At 39.5% G+C, this 15,551-nt stretch overlaps 1 protein-coding gene across 1 annotated transcript; it reads left to right on the forward strand.

The window, feature by feature from the left end:
* Positions 1-9,956: 9,956 nt before the first annotated feature.
* On the forward strand, positions 9,957-11,524 carry MC4R (melanocortin 4 receptor). Its single transcript, XM_039230538.1, has one exon. It carries the CDS (start codon positions 10,068-10,070, stop codon positions 11,064-11,066), a length of 999 nt encoding a protein of 332 aa, XP_039086469.1. The 5' UTR covers positions 9,957-10,067; the 3' UTR covers positions 11,067-11,524.
* The last annotated feature ends 4,027 nt before the right edge of the window (positions 11,525-15,551 follow it).

Genomic DNA, 15,551 nt, shown 5'->3' on the forward strand with positions numbered 1-15,551 from the left:
GTCTCACTTACGCTTTCCAAAACTCTGATGAATATATCTCATCAGGAAAAACTAATTCTTGCATAGAATACAGACAACAAGGGGACTGAGCAAGATAGATTTTAGCTTTCTGAACTCTAAATTGAAGCAGGTTCAAATGGAAATGGAGCGTCAGTCCATGTGCCTACCAGATTAATGGCACCAATATCCACCCCTTCACGCAAGCCAAAAAATGGAGGACATCAAAGATTTCTTTCTTAGGGGCTCCTGGGTGCCTCAGTTGGTTAAGCGTCCAACTCTTGGTTTGGGCTCAGGTAGTAGGATCTCACAGTTCATGAGTTCAAGCCCTGCATCAGGCTCTGGGCTGACAGCATGAAGCCTGCTTGGGCTTCTCTCCCTCTGTCTCTGTCCCTCCCCTGCTCACTTACTCATTCTCTCTTGCTCTCTCTCTCTCTCAAAATAAATAATAAAATAAAGAAATTAAAAAACATTTTTAATTAAAAAATATTTCTTTATTTTCCTCATTCTATTCATGACTGACTAGTAGTCTTATGGGCAGCAAAACTGCTACCGGCTTATCTCAGGCCTTCACACACTCTTACCTGGGCTTCTGTAATAGCATCTCAATAGGTACCTAATATTATGTTAACTCATTCGCCTTTACCCTCCATAATTCCACTCTGTGTTATTCCCAAATTTTATTGTGTTACTGCTTCAGTCTTGAAGCTCTCTATCCTACAGGCAATGTGGGATTCATTCAGTGTTTTTAAGTATCATCCTAGAGGCCGAGGAAGTAAAGTCCCAATCCCCCGATATGACATGCAAAGCCCCAGAGGACCTGTCCCCTGCTAACATCTCCAGACTCATTTCTGTGCTCTATCTTCGTATGCTCCAGCCACGCCAAAGTATTTTCCATTCCTCAAATGAGCAATATTATTTCACCCAACCTGATTTTGCAGAAGTTAGTCCATCTACCTGGAAGTCTAGCCCTCTCCACCTTCCCCAGCTAAATCCTATCTTTCTCCAGCTCTCATCTCCATAAAACGCCTCCAAATGAAGGGACTGGCGTATTTCCATTGGATACTCTTCCTCGCTTTTCAAAAATGAGTTGGCCACATTTGTGGGCCCATTTCTGGGTTCTCTACTCTGTTCCATTGATCTATGTGTCTGCTTTTGTGTCAGTACCATACTGTTTTGATGATTACAGGTTTGTAATACAATTTAAAGTCTGGAATTGTGAACCCTTTTGCACTGCTGGTGGGAATGCAAACCAGGGCAGCCACTTGAAGAACAGTATGGAGGTTCCTCAAAAAATTAAAAATAGAACTACCATAAAACCCCGCAATTGCACTACTAGGTGTTTATCCAATGGATACAAAGATGCTGATTCAAAGGGGCACATGCACCCCAATGTTTATAGCAGCACTATCAACAATAGCCAAATTATGGAAAGAGCCCAAATGTCTATCAGCTGATGAATGGATAAAGAGTTGGCATATATACAAAATGAAATATTACATGGTGATCAAAAAGAATGAAATCTTGTCATTTGCAACAACGTGGAGGCAACCAGAGGCTAAGCGAAATAAGTCAGTCAGAGAAAGACAAATATATGATTTCACTCATATGTGGAATTTAAGAAACAAAACAGATGAACATAGGGGAAGAGAAGGAAAAAAATAAGATAAAGAAAAGAGGGGAGAGGGGGCCAAACCACAAGAAACTCAAATACAGAGAACAAACTGAGGGTTGATGGAAGGGAGGTGGGTAGAAGATGGGCTAAATGAATGATGGGCATTAAGGGGGACACTTGTTGGGATGAATATTGGGTGATGAATCACTGAGTTCTACTCCTGAAACCAACACTACACTGTATGTTAACTAACTTGAATTTAAATAAATAAATAAATAAATATAAATAAAATCCCTTAAAAAGGAAAACACTTTGGGGTGCATGGGTGGCTCAGTCGGTTAAGCTTCTGAGTTCTGCTCAGGTCATGATTTCACGGTCCGTGGGTTCGAGCCCCGCATCAGGCTCTGTGCTTACAGCTTAGAGTCTGGAGCCTGCTTTGGATTCTGTGTCTCCCTCTTTCTCTGTTCCTCCCCTGTTTATGCTCTATGTCTCTCTGTCTCTCAAAAATAAATAAAAGTTAAAAAAATTTAAAAAAAGAAAAAAGAAAAACACTTCTGGGGCACCTGGGTGGCTCAGTCGGTTAAGCGCCCAGCTCTTAATCTCTGCTCAGGTGATGGTCCCACAGTTTGTGAGTTTGAGCCCCACATAGGGATCTGTGCTTATAGCATGGAGCCTGCTTGGAATTCTCTCTCCCTCTCTCTGCCGCTACCACGCTCATGCTCTCTCTCCCTTTCTCTCTCTCTCCCTCAAAATAAACTTTTTTAAAAACTCTAAAAAAAGAAAGAAAAACACTTCCAATGAACAAGTTAAGACCAACCCAAGCAGAGATTATTTCTATTAATTACTTAATATACCACGGGTCACAATATTTAGGAATTATTAGCTTAAAATTAAGTTTACCCATTTAGATGATATCTACACCAAAGTTCCTCGACAGCAGATCATATGCCTTATTTTCCCTGTATAGTTGGAATATAGTAAGTATTCAGTAAAATATTGGTTGATGGAAGGAAAATTAAGTAAACTAGAAAGAGGTTTACGGTAAAGGCAGGAAAATCATACAGAGGCTATTGCTGTAAGTCAAATGAGAGTGATTTAAAAATTTTTTCTAATATTTTGAGATAAATATATGTTTCATGGTATCAATTTTATAAAGAATACATTTTAATAATATTTTATTAGGAGTAAAAGTATTTTGGGGTGGATAAGTCAGTAAGGTATCTGACTTCGGCTTAGGTCATGATCTCTCGGTTCATGGGTTTGAGCCCCTCATCAGGCTCTACACTGACAGCTTAGAGCCTAGAGCCTGCTTCACATTCTGTGTCTCCCTCACTCTCTGCCCCTCCTCTGCTCATGCTGTCTCTCTCAAAATAAATAAACATTTTAAAAAGTCTTTAAAAAGGAGTAAAAGCATTTTAATGAAAAAATTATTATATTATCTTAGTGTTGTCTAATTTTGAAAGATTTCAAATAAACAATATATTTATTTTTTTACAAATGATATATTTAAATTAAAACAGTAGAACTATATTTGTTTTCCATTAAAAAAAATGTACTGTAGTCCATTTATAGAACTCTTAAAATATATAATAAATATCATAATTTAAAAAGAAAATTTATTTTGTACAACAGGCAATAAAATGTTCCTGTTAAGTATTCAGTTAATGTTTGTACACTCTAATAATAACATATATGGGGCATATGAATTGTATATTGATTTTACCAGGACATTCCATGTAGACAGCAATGTAGGCAGCAATTACATAATCTGTAAGACATGTAAACATCAGCCAATAGATGTAAGATATATTTTTACTTTTTTATTTTTTTAATTTGTTTTTAAAACTTTTTTAATGTTTATTTATTTTTGAGAGAGAGAGAGCACGCACAGGGTTGGGGGTGCAGAGAGAGGGGGAGACATCAAATCTGAAGCAGGCTCCAGGCTCCAAGATGTCAGCATAGAGTCCCACATGGGGCTCAAACTCACGAACCATAGGATCATGACCTAAGCCAAAGTCAGACACCCAACTGACTGAGCCATCCAGGCGCCCCAAGAGATTTATTTTTATAAATAAGGATTCTATTTCATGGTGGATATGCTAGCAAATACTTTTAAATAAGAATTTTATAGTCAGAATAATTTGTTCATGTATATTCCAACACATGTTACATTTATTTTTTTAAGTTCTTATTAAAATTCCAATTAGTTAACATACAGTGTAATATTAGTTTCAGGTGTACAATATGGTGATTCAACACTTCCATATGTCACCTGGTACAGAATCATGTTACACTTAGCTCAACTGTGATGTGACATATGTATTCTAAAACTCAAAGTACTATGCAAAATAATATAAAACAACAACTAGGGTTTATGGGAAAAAATGGGGTTAGAGGCACAACACTCATAAACTTCCTCAGTGATACATTGAAGAAAAAGAAAGAAAGGAACCTAATAAAATGGATGGAACAATTTTACACATATTAAATGTACATAAATCTACAAGAAATATGGAGCTTTTCCTAGAAAAAAATCTGCAGTGCCCTTGAGGAAGTGAGTTTCAAAAGGGTTACAGCTTGTGAGTTACTACAAAGTAGTAGTGGGATTATCTGAAATCTCACAAGAAGCTGTAATACCGCACGAGGAAGGCTATGCTTCACAACATATGCGGCGAGCTAAGGCAGCTGGGAAATGCTTGAGCCTGTGTGTTTCATGTCCCCTGTGTTCTCGGTTCATGTGGGTACAGTTTGCCACATTCTAGTGTTTCCCCTGTATAGACAGTGCAAAAGCAAACTCAGAATTTGTGTTGTGCTCAAAATGTTCTGTGATATAGCAGTTGCATTAGGGGCAAACAGGCATTTTCAAAATGACAGCTGCAGCTGAACTGAGTATAATCAGTACTTGAAAAATAACAGTGTGAGAAGGTATGTTCTATGTACAAATAAGTTTAAGAAGTAAGTAGAAGAAGGCACATCAAACTTTTTTCTTTTTAAAAAAAAATTTTAATGCTTCTTTTTGACAGAGAGAGAGAAAAAAAAACAGACAGATGGACAGATAGAGCATGAGCGGGGAAGGGGCAGAGAGAGAGGGAGACACAGAATCCGAAGGAGGCTCCAGGCTGTGAGCTGTCAGCACAGAGCCTGATGCGGGGCTCGAACCCATGGACCGTGAGATCATGACCCTAGTGGAAGTCGGACTCTTAATGGACTGAGCCACCCAGGCGCCCCTCAAATTTTTTTCTAATAAAAAATTTCATAAACTTTCTATGCTAATGTAAACTCTGAAACTTGAAGAAGGCAGTGAGTTTGCAATATCTTCCAAAAGTATTTGACCTTGGAAACTTCCCTTTATTTTGCAGTGGAAAAAACACTCACATCTCCTAAAAATGGTAATCCATCTAACACAGTTTGATAAATACTTCTCTTTAGTAATGTTTCATATTTATTGTTATTAAATACAAAACAAGAACTTTGCTCATAAGAGAGATCTATTATGATCTAACTCAATCTTCTGTGTATTAAAAAAAGGAAATTTGCAATGAGTTTTCAAAAATACCATTAATGTGTCTTACATTGCTGACTGTATTTCTTCTGGCTCATAAAGAACTAAACCATGACAGGCAATTAAAACGCCTTGTTGGAGGTGACAAAATGTCATCTTTCAGCATGATTAACCATATGATCAACGTTTTATAAATCAGCACCAAATAATTAAGTGTATATGGTTTTCTGAGATTTCAGTGTGATTATGCCTCTAAATAAAATCTTTTTTGTAAAAAGCTAAAAGAAAGTGGGTTGTGTTTTCAATCACTAGTTTTAGCTATTATATAATTCTGTATGAATTACACAGTATATAAAATAAGTTTAAAGTTTTTTTAATATTTATGAGAGACAGACAGACCATGAGCGGGTGGGAGGAGGGGAGCAGAGGAAGAAGGAGACACAGTATCTGAACCAGGCTCCAGGCTCCCGTCAGCACACAGCCCAATGAAGGGCTTGAACTCACAGACAGCGAGATCATGACCTGAGCTGAAGTCAGACGCTCAACCAACTGAGCCACCCAGGTGCCCCAGTAATTAGAAAGTAAGGATGATGGTATATTCACAAGTATGGGGGAAGAGCATTTCATGCGGAGTGAGTAAACTCATGGGGAAATCCCCAGTGCTGGTGTTGTTTAGCATGCGAGGGTCACTACAATCAAGTTTCTGTGAAGAAAAATAGTGAGAAATGAGTTTGGTAAAGAGAAAAAGAGGAATCAGCCACACTGGTAGAAGGAAAGATAATTTACAAGTGATGGCATGTAGGGAGTTTGGAGAAAGATGGAGAACTCAAAGATAACTCTCAGTTTTGAGCCTAAGTTACCCGCAGAAGTAAGTAGCACAAATTCAAGAGCTGACCCAGGAGGAAAGATTATACAGAGTTGACTATCTGATGCTTAAGCAATTCAACAGATTTCTTCCCTGTTGCTTATTAAGTAATGCACTATTCACATAAATCCAAAATAAAAGAAAAGATTTTCATATAATTTGCATTTGTTGCTTTTAAAAAGCTCCAATAAAAAGTTTTAAATCAAGGTAATTAATGGTAACTGTTGTAACAGATAACACCAATAGTTCAGTAGTTTAGCAACAGTGATCATTATTGCTTGCTCAAATCACAGTTCCCTATACTTGGTGGGCTAGGGTGTTGGGGAGGGGAGTGGAGGAATGAGCTCTGGCGGTGAGCTCTGCTCTTTGCAGATCTTCAGAGATCTAGGCTCCTTCCATGTTATGGCTCTGCCGTCTACAACAGGAGACTCTAGACATTCTGCAGCTATCTACTGATGGGAGAGAAAGAGTATGGAATCAGAAGAGAGGCAACATAATGTGCACCACTTCTATCCACACTACATGAAGCAGAACTCAGTCACGAGGCCCCACTGAATCCCAGGGAGGGCTGGAACATCCTAATTTAACCCAATACTCGGGAATGATACCTAGCATTGTCTCGGTCACAAAACAGAAAGAAGGAAGATAAAGTACATCCCTAAATAATTGAGAACTTCAAATTAGCCCCGGAACAATTCTTTCTTGTTGTCCCTGCCATCGGTAGCCACGACCCACACAGAGATAAAACCAAAAATACAGCAAGAAAAGAACATTATATAAAATTTTATAACCTGAAGCTTAATTTGTAACTTTGCCACAATCTTTCAAACTTAGCTTAAGCAAAATATCCAGAAGCTCTAATAACTAGCACTTGCTGGTATTGGCTAGAATATGCAAATTTTCCAAGGTACATGTGCATTTAATTGACAAAACTTTGAATTATGGAGGTAGGTTGACTGCTGTAAAAAGAAACAAACAAACAAGTTCCAATTTCTTCACATCCTGACCAACATTTGTTATCTTTTGGGTTTTGTTTTTTGTTTTTGTTTTTGTTTTGGTAGTAACCATCCTAACAGATGTGAGGTGATTGGTCATTGTGGTTTTGATCTTCATTTTCCTGACAATTAAATTATTGTCAGGAATAGTTATTGAAATTATTTCATACACCTGGTGGCCATTTGTATATCTCCTTTGGAAAAATGTCTCTTTGCCCATTCAAAGCTCTTTGCCTGTTTCTATTTTATTTTGCTTTTTACTATATTTTTTAAATTCATTTGGGTATAGTTGACACACCATGTTATATTCATTTCAGACATACAACACGGTGATTCAACATCTCTGTACATTATGCTGTGTTCACCACAAGTGTAGCTACCAGCTGTCCCCATACAACACTATTATAATGCCATTGCCTATATTTCCCATTCTGTGCCTTTCACCCCCATGACTTATTCACTCCATAACTGGAAGGCCTGTGTCTCCACTCCCTTTCCCCCATTTTACCCATCTCTCCTCCCCCCCACCCACTCTGGTAATCACCAGTTTTGTTTTCTGTATTTATAAGAGTGATTCTGTCTTTGCTGTTTTTGAATAGAGCTGCTTTGGCTGGGTTAGTTAGCTGGTTTTTGTTTTTGCTTTTATTGCTATTCAGTTGTAAGAGAGTCTTACATATTCTGAGTATTAACTTCTAGCAGACAGATGGCTTGTAAACATTTTCTCCCATTCTGTAGTTTGCCTTTTCATTCTGTGTTTTGTTTCCTTTGTTCTTTAGAAGCTTTTTAGTTTGATGTAATCCCCCTCATCTCTTTTTTTAAGTTTATTTACTTTGACAGAGAGAGAGAGAGAGATGCCAGAGGGGCAGAGAGAAGGGGAGAGAGAGAGAGAGAGAGAGAGAGAGAGAGAGAGAATGAGAATCCCAGGCAGGCTCCACACTGTCAGCTTCAGGCCCAATGTGAGGTTCAAACCCATGAACTGTGAGATCATGACCTGAGCCAAAAACAAAAACACTGAGCCACCGAGTCTCCCCTGGAATCCCACTCATCTATTTTTGGCTTTGTTGCCTGCAATTTGGGTGTTTAACCCAAGAAATCATTGCCAAGACCACTGTCAAAGAAGTGTTGTCCAATGGGCATAAAGTTTCAATTATGCAAGATGAGTGAGTTCTAGATGTCTACTGTACAACATAATGCTTACAATTAATACCATGGTATTGCGCACTTTAAAATATAAGAGGATAGATCTTACCACAAAACACACACACACACTCACACACACACACACAAACACTCAGAGACACAAGAACATAAGGAAAATTTTGGAGTGAATATGTTTAGGACCTTGATAGTGATGATGGCATTGTGGGTATATGCATAGGTCCAAACTCATTAAAATGTATACATTAAATATGTATTTTTATATCAATTAGACCTCACTAAAGCTTAAAAACCGAGTTTTGCTTAATTAAGGATCTTTTTCCTTTTGAGTTCAGAGTAAATATAGTTTATAGTAACACTATATGGTTTTCAAATATCATGAATGAAAATAAAACTTTTCCAGCTCTGACAAACAGAAACTCTGCAATGGAGAAACATCAGATACTAGTGCACAAAAAAGGAACCCCTTCAGGAATACTTTGATAAACTGCAGCTACTACCTACGTAAGTTCTCCCATCGAAGTCATAGTCTACTTGTATTATCAAACATTCTCCCTGGGTTTATGTATTTTATTTTATTTTATTAACAGATTTTGCTTCATTTTTTAATGTTTATTTACTTTTATTTTTTTTCATTTTTTTTAATGTTTTATTTATTTCTAGGAGAGAGAGAGAGAGAGAGAGAGAGAGAGACAGCATGAGCAGGGGAGGGTCAGAGAGAGAGGGAGTCACAGACTGAAACAGGCTCCAGGCTCTGAGCTGGCAGTCAGCACAGAGCCCGATGCGGGGCTCGAACCCACGAACCGTGAGATCATGACCTAAGCGAAAGTCAGACGCTTAACCGACTAAGCCACCCAGGCGCCCCTGTTTATTTACTTTTAGAGAGAGAGAGAGAGAGAGAGAGCACAAGCAGGGGAAGGGCAGAGAGAAAGGAAGAGACAGAATCGGAAGCAGGCTCCAGGCTCTGAGCTGTCAGCGCAGAGCCCGACGCGGGACTGGAACTCACGAACTGCGAGATCATGACCTGAGCCCAAGTCGGACGCTCAACAGACTGGGGCACCCAGGCGCCCCTGGGGTATTTTAAGAAGTATTATTGCCTGGGTTCTTACCTCAAAGAAACTAAGAATAAACAAATTCATTCTCTTGACCAAAAAGGCTGTGTATCTAGTTCAGGAACACACACACACACACACACACACACGCCTCTCTTTGAAGCACTAATAAACCTGGGGTGCCTGGCTGGTGATATCAAAGAATGGCCTCCAGAGATGAAGTTGTTTTCCTTGAAAACTTGACAAGGAAAATTCAGTCTCTCTCATCCTGCGTGCTTCCCAGTTCTCCAAGCTTCTGCATCTGAATCAGTATTGCCCTGCAATTTGTATCTCGGATTATCACCGTGTCTCACAGACTCCCAGTGCATTTGGATTGGTCAGAGGGAAGCAGAGGAGGAGCCACTGTGAACATTTTTCCCCCTTCGCACACCATAAAATCAGCAGCAGCTACTAACACTCAAAGGAATGCTTCAGGCTGGGCACTAATGCCTCTGAGAGGCAGCTGATGGGAACATGTGCACACAGACTCAGCTCGCAGTGGCATAGCAGCTACTAGGAAAATTATTTTGAAAAGCCCTGACTGAATGTCTCAGGCTAAAGTTAAGGTGGAAGTGAGGGCAGAAAAGCAAAGAGCAGACTCTTTCAAATGAGAATGAGTATTCCGGAAGCCTAAGATTTCACAGGGAAGGTGATCAGAGCTATTCCTGGAAGACAGTAAAAACTCCATTTCCAGCCTCGGAGCATGTGACATTTACTCACGACAGGCATGCCCATTTCAGTCTCAGAACTTTCGGGCAGACAAAGACGTGGCGCAAAGCACTGAGGCTACCTGACCCGAGAGATCGAATCAATTCCGAGGGGATCTGAATCCACTGGGTGCAGGATGAACTCTACTCATCGCCATGGAATGCACACTTCTCTCCATTTCTGGAACCGCAGCACCTACGGACCGCACGGCAATGCCAGTGAGACCCTTGGAAAAGGCTACTCCGACGGAGGGTGCTACGAGCAACTTTTTGTCTCCCCCGAGGTGTTCGTGACTCTGGGTGTCATAAGCTTGCTAGAGAACATTCTGGTGATTGTGGCAATAGCCAAGAACAAAAACCTGCATTCGCCCATGTACTTTTTCATCTGCAGCCTGGCCGTGGCTGATATGTTGGTGAGCGTGTCAAATGGATCCGAAACCATTGTGATCACCCTATTAAACAGTACAGATACGGACGCGCAGAGTTTCACCGTGAATATTGACAATGTCATTGACTCAGTGATCTGTAGCTCCTTGCTTGCATCGATTTGCAGTCTGCTTTCAATTGCAGTGGACAGGTACTTTACTATCTTTTATGCTCTCCAGTACCATAACATCATGACGGTCAGGCGGGTTGGGATCATCATAAGTTGTATCTGGGCAGCTTGCACGGTTTCGGGCATTTTGTTCATCATTCACTCAGACAGCAGTGCTGTTATCATCTGCCTCATCACCATGTTCTTCGCCATGCTGGCTCTCATGGCTTCTCTCTATGTCCACATGTTCCTCATGGCCAGACTGCACATTAAGAGAATTGCTGTCCTCCCAGGCACGGGCACCATCCGCCAAGGGGCCAACATGAAGGGTGCGATTACCCTGACCATACTGATTGGGGTTTTTGTTGTCTGCTGGGCCCCCTTCTTCCTCCACTTAATATTCTACATCTCGTGTCCACAGAATCCTTACTGTGTGTGCTTCATGTCTCACTTTAACCTGTATCTCATACTGATCATGTGTAATTCCATCATCGACCCTCTCATTTACGCACTCCGGAGCCAAGAACTAAGGAAAACCTTCAAAGAGATCATCTGTTGCTATCCTCTAGGCAGCCTCTGTGATTTGTCTAGCAGATATTAAATGGGGAAAGAGGAGGGACTAGAAACATGCATACGAGACTTCTTCCTTCTTACAGGACCTGAACAGTGTATACGTCGGCAACGGTGTTTTCCTCTGTGTGAGGCATGGGTTGAGACTATCTATTGTATGAGTTTAAGTTTCTGATTTTTTGGAATGAAAAACAATGCCCAGTCTCTGTACATTTCTAATGTCTGGCTACTTTTTGGCTGTCCAATGTTAATACATACTATAGGCTGTAGGCACAATGAATGTATAGAGAAGAAAAAAACTCTTATAAAAACATAACCATGCTTCTTGTTACTCACAAGGACTGGACGCTTTGCTTGTTTTAGTAATACAGAAGTCACAGAATCATTAAATATAGTCTAATAAATGGCTTCTTATATTACACTATCTAACCTTGAAATGTAGAGATTGGATTTTAGCATTTGGGGGTAAATTGAAGAATAGATGCTTAGTCATTAAAAAAACCAACTGAAATTTTAAGTGATAAGACACGTTCGTTCTCCCTGTGCAGACATAGAAATGAAGCTCCTATTGAGAGAAAAACAGCCTAAAAAGAAAAACCCTGAGATCTTGAGCCTGAAAACTGTTTCTCAAACGCAAAGAGATTAATTAATTTGCCCAAGCAAACAGTCTGATATTCCACAAAGGCACCTCAGTTGGGGGCAGAAGGAGACGGCAGTTAAAGGGATTAAAGTATTCTGAAAAATCTAAGTTAACATGTCAAGCTAAACTTCCTGATACCAAACCACTTCCAACCATCACTAGTAAAAACAGAGAATAAGGTCTTTCTTCCCTTTATCCAGGGACCCAGCATCTGCTGAAATGTCCAGAAAACAGTGGTGTTGCCCTGAGTGGTCTGGCTTCCGAGCTCTAAAGAACTACGTGCTCGGTATTCAGTTCTTCCTCTTTTCACATGGAAGGGACTGGCTGTTTACTTACTGCTTATTTTCCATACTGGAGTTTAAGTGCTCATTATCAAGGATTTTAACTTTAAAAACCAAACCTATAGCACAAATGTATCCACACAATAGGTGTAAAGATCTAAAATAAGGGGATCACTAATGCTGGTGGATGACGAGCAGGAAGGAAGGCATTACCTGAATCCCAGAGGACATAAACCAGAATCTGTAACATAAACCAGAATCTGTACTTTCCAATTCATGTACACTTTCAGAGAGAAAATATATTAGGCTGAGGATTACCAGTAAATTATCCTTTGCTTTTATTTAGAATGTTTTCAAATGCTCATGGGCAGAGATCGCATGCGAAGGTGTTTCTTAATTCAAATATAAGTGTTTTTACATTTTGACAAGTCCCGAGAAACTTTCAGCAATCACGTGGAAACAGAATGGTGAGGTTCAAGTTTACACCTGAAAGGTGGCACTGACGCTTGATTGCCTATGGCTCCTCTATTTAGATGCAAAAATACGTGTCAGGATTTAAACACAGACTGAGCCAACAGTCAGAACCCAAAGCTGTAGCAGGACACAGATGGTGTTTTTGTCTTTGCTACTATACTTGTTCTTTCTTTCACATAGTGGGTTTGAGAGCTCCCAGGGACAGGAGATACGGAATAGAGAGCTCTAACCATGCCCCGTCCTGTGTGGTAGCTGTTCTTCCAGTCCACTCTCTCCCTTCAAGTGTCATCTCAAATGCTGCTTTGTCCATTCAGAACCAGTCCCCTTCTCCCCCTGGCAGGAAACCCGGCTCCTTCCTCTTCACTTCTGTGTCTCCCCCTTGGGGCAGTTGGGGTGAGTGTTAGCCATGAACCTGCCTGCCTCACCAGACTCCTCTCTACCCGCAGGGCACGCTAGGCTTCCATTTCTTCAAGTGCTAAGATGGAGTCTTACTCATTTTTCTCATTTTCCAAACATCCCTCTATTATATTACTCCTTCTTTCTCCAGTAAAACCAAGATTTTCCCAGAGGAACATACCATTACCACCCGAAGTCCAGAGTTCACATTAGAGTCCACTCATGGCATGGTATATTTTACGCGTTTTGACAAATGTATAATGATATGTATCCACCATCACATTACAGAACACAGCATTACTACGGGATAGTGTCACTGCCTTTGAAATCCTCTAATGCTCTGGCTTTATCCCTGCTTTCCCCTTAACCCCTGGCAACCACTGATCCTTGTACTGCCTCCATAGAATGCCATATAGTTGGGATCATACAGCAGATAACCTTCTCGGATTGCTTCCTTTCAGTTGGTAATATGCATTTGAGATTCTTCTGTGTCTTCATGGTTTGGTAGCTCATTTCTTTCTGTGCTGATTAATATTCAATTGTATGGATGTAACACAGTTGATTTATCATTTACCTACTGAAGAGTATCTCTGTTGCTTTCAAATTTTGGCAATTATGAATAAAGCTGCTATAAACATTTCTGTGTGGACAGAAGTTTTTAATACCATGCCAGGAAGTGGAAATTTACTTTTAAAAACTTTGTTATAAATACTGTCATGTATGTGCCCATCCTTTAATATTTTGTTAAGGGTGGTTAGTTAGTATTTGAATTATGCTGGTAAGAAATATACATCTGGAGCATAACTCATACTGCTAAGGACTGTATACCCTAGATGTGAAAGCAGCCTCAGATACCTTTATTGAAATTTTCACCAGAAAGTTCAATTGAGAAGTATAAGGTACATTATAACTTATTTTTCATTGGTGAAATGAGTGGTTGTTAAGACTTGCTGTTGACTTAAAAAGTTACATAGTGATGGCACCTGGGTGGCTCAGTCGGTTAAGCATCTGACTCCTGATTTCAGCTCAGGTCATGATCTCGTGGCTAGGGAGTCTAACACCCAGAGTCCCACATCGGGCACCATGCTGACAGTGGAGGGACTGCTTGGGATTCTCTCTCTTCCACACTCACTGCCCCTCCCCCATTCGCACACGCCTGTGTGCATTCTCTCTCTCTTTCTTTCTCTCCCTCTCAAATACACATTTTTTAAAAAAATTATGTAACAATCACCAAAACTTGCATGAACAAGGTACAAGATTCCTGCCCACTTAGCAGCTAGCCTAACACTTAGACTTTACATCCAAACTCATAATAGTCCCGTCCCCTCACCTGCTGCAAACATCTCTGTTGCCCAAACTAAATATTTTGAAATGCCTGGAAAGTATTTTTGATGCTTTTGATGTTACAATAACAAGTGAATAAATATTGATTTCTGTTTCATGTTACAAGGAATACACAGAACATTTAGTAAGATATCAACTATCTTAAAAAAAAAGTACCACCAATCTACTTACATACCTCCCTCGCACATACTACTTTCCATAACTCATGAACAATCTAGCAGTCATCAGCCCCGGGTGATACTATTAAGGGAAATGTTTAGTTTCCTTACTGGGTGTGTTTATACTATGTAAATTTACAGCAATTAATGTATTTTACTGTTCTAAAGCACACATAAACATTACAACAGAAAGGTAGTTGATGGAAATGCAGTTGTCAAATTACCAATGACACAGAGGAGGAAAAGAAAGAGACATGTAAAAGAAGTTAGTTTTGAATGAGAACATATTTCAGAGAGCATCTCATCCAACCCTCTAAGCGGACTCAGAGAGATTGCTTAACGTGACATGCACAATTTGTGGGAGCACTGAGACCTGAGACCCAGTTCCTGACTCCCCATCCAGAGGTCCCCGAACCCAATTTCAAGAACCTTTTATATAAAAGTACAGCTTTCCCAGTCATAAAGAAATTCTAGGATTGAATTCTGGTTATACCGCTTTTCAGCTCTGAGATTTGGATGAAGTTAGCTTTCTCATTGTTAAAGGTGCGTAATAATACCTGTCCGATGGGAATCTTAGAAAGATAAAAGGCAATTATAAGATCAAGGATGTAAAGTTACAAAGAATAGCACTGGATTCACATAGGTACTCAAAAACACTAATTGTTACTGCTTTAAATGCAAGGTAAACAAATAAGCCCATGCATGAATGAAGATGTATTAGTTTTCCTATTTTTTTCAGACTTTCAACACTATCAGTAAAATCTCAGCTTTGGAATGAACTATATATCTTTTCTTAAATCACATTTCATCATTTCAACCAATCAATAATTGAATTTGACTTTTTTGTATAAATTGATACATTTAAACATACTATATACAGAAGCATACCTGTTTAAAGGATAATTTGTTATCACCAATAATGCTAATTGTTTTAAAAATTACAGTGCCACATTCAATACTGGAAAAGGCTAATTAGAAGGATAATATGCCAAACATGTAATAACAAATTAGCCCATTTCTTCAAATATTAATCAATACCCATTACACTTTATGCCATAAATTTAAAGCATAGCACACACACGAAAGCATCCCCTAAGCTGATGCCACTGATATTAAATGTACACCATTGAAAAATTCTACAAATAACGAATTTATGCTCACATCTTGATGCTCAGCTATCGGTTCATTACATATTGATCTAAACTAAGTGTATGAGAGTAGAA

This window comes from Hyaena hyaena, unplaced genomic scaffold (genome assembly GCF_003009895.1).
Source record: "Hyaena hyaena isolate Hyena2069 unplaced genomic scaffold, ASM300989v1 scaffold_47, whole genome shotgun sequence".
In the NCBI taxonomy this organism is placed as follows: Eukaryota; Metazoa; Chordata; class Mammalia; order Carnivora; family Hyaenidae; genus Hyaena; species Hyaena hyaena.

What these genes read in the sequence shown, in the direction of transcription:
- MC4R (XM_039230538.1), top strand. Translation starts at nt 10,068, where the DNA reads ATGAACTCTACTCATCGCCATGGAATGCACACTTCTCTCCATTTCTGG.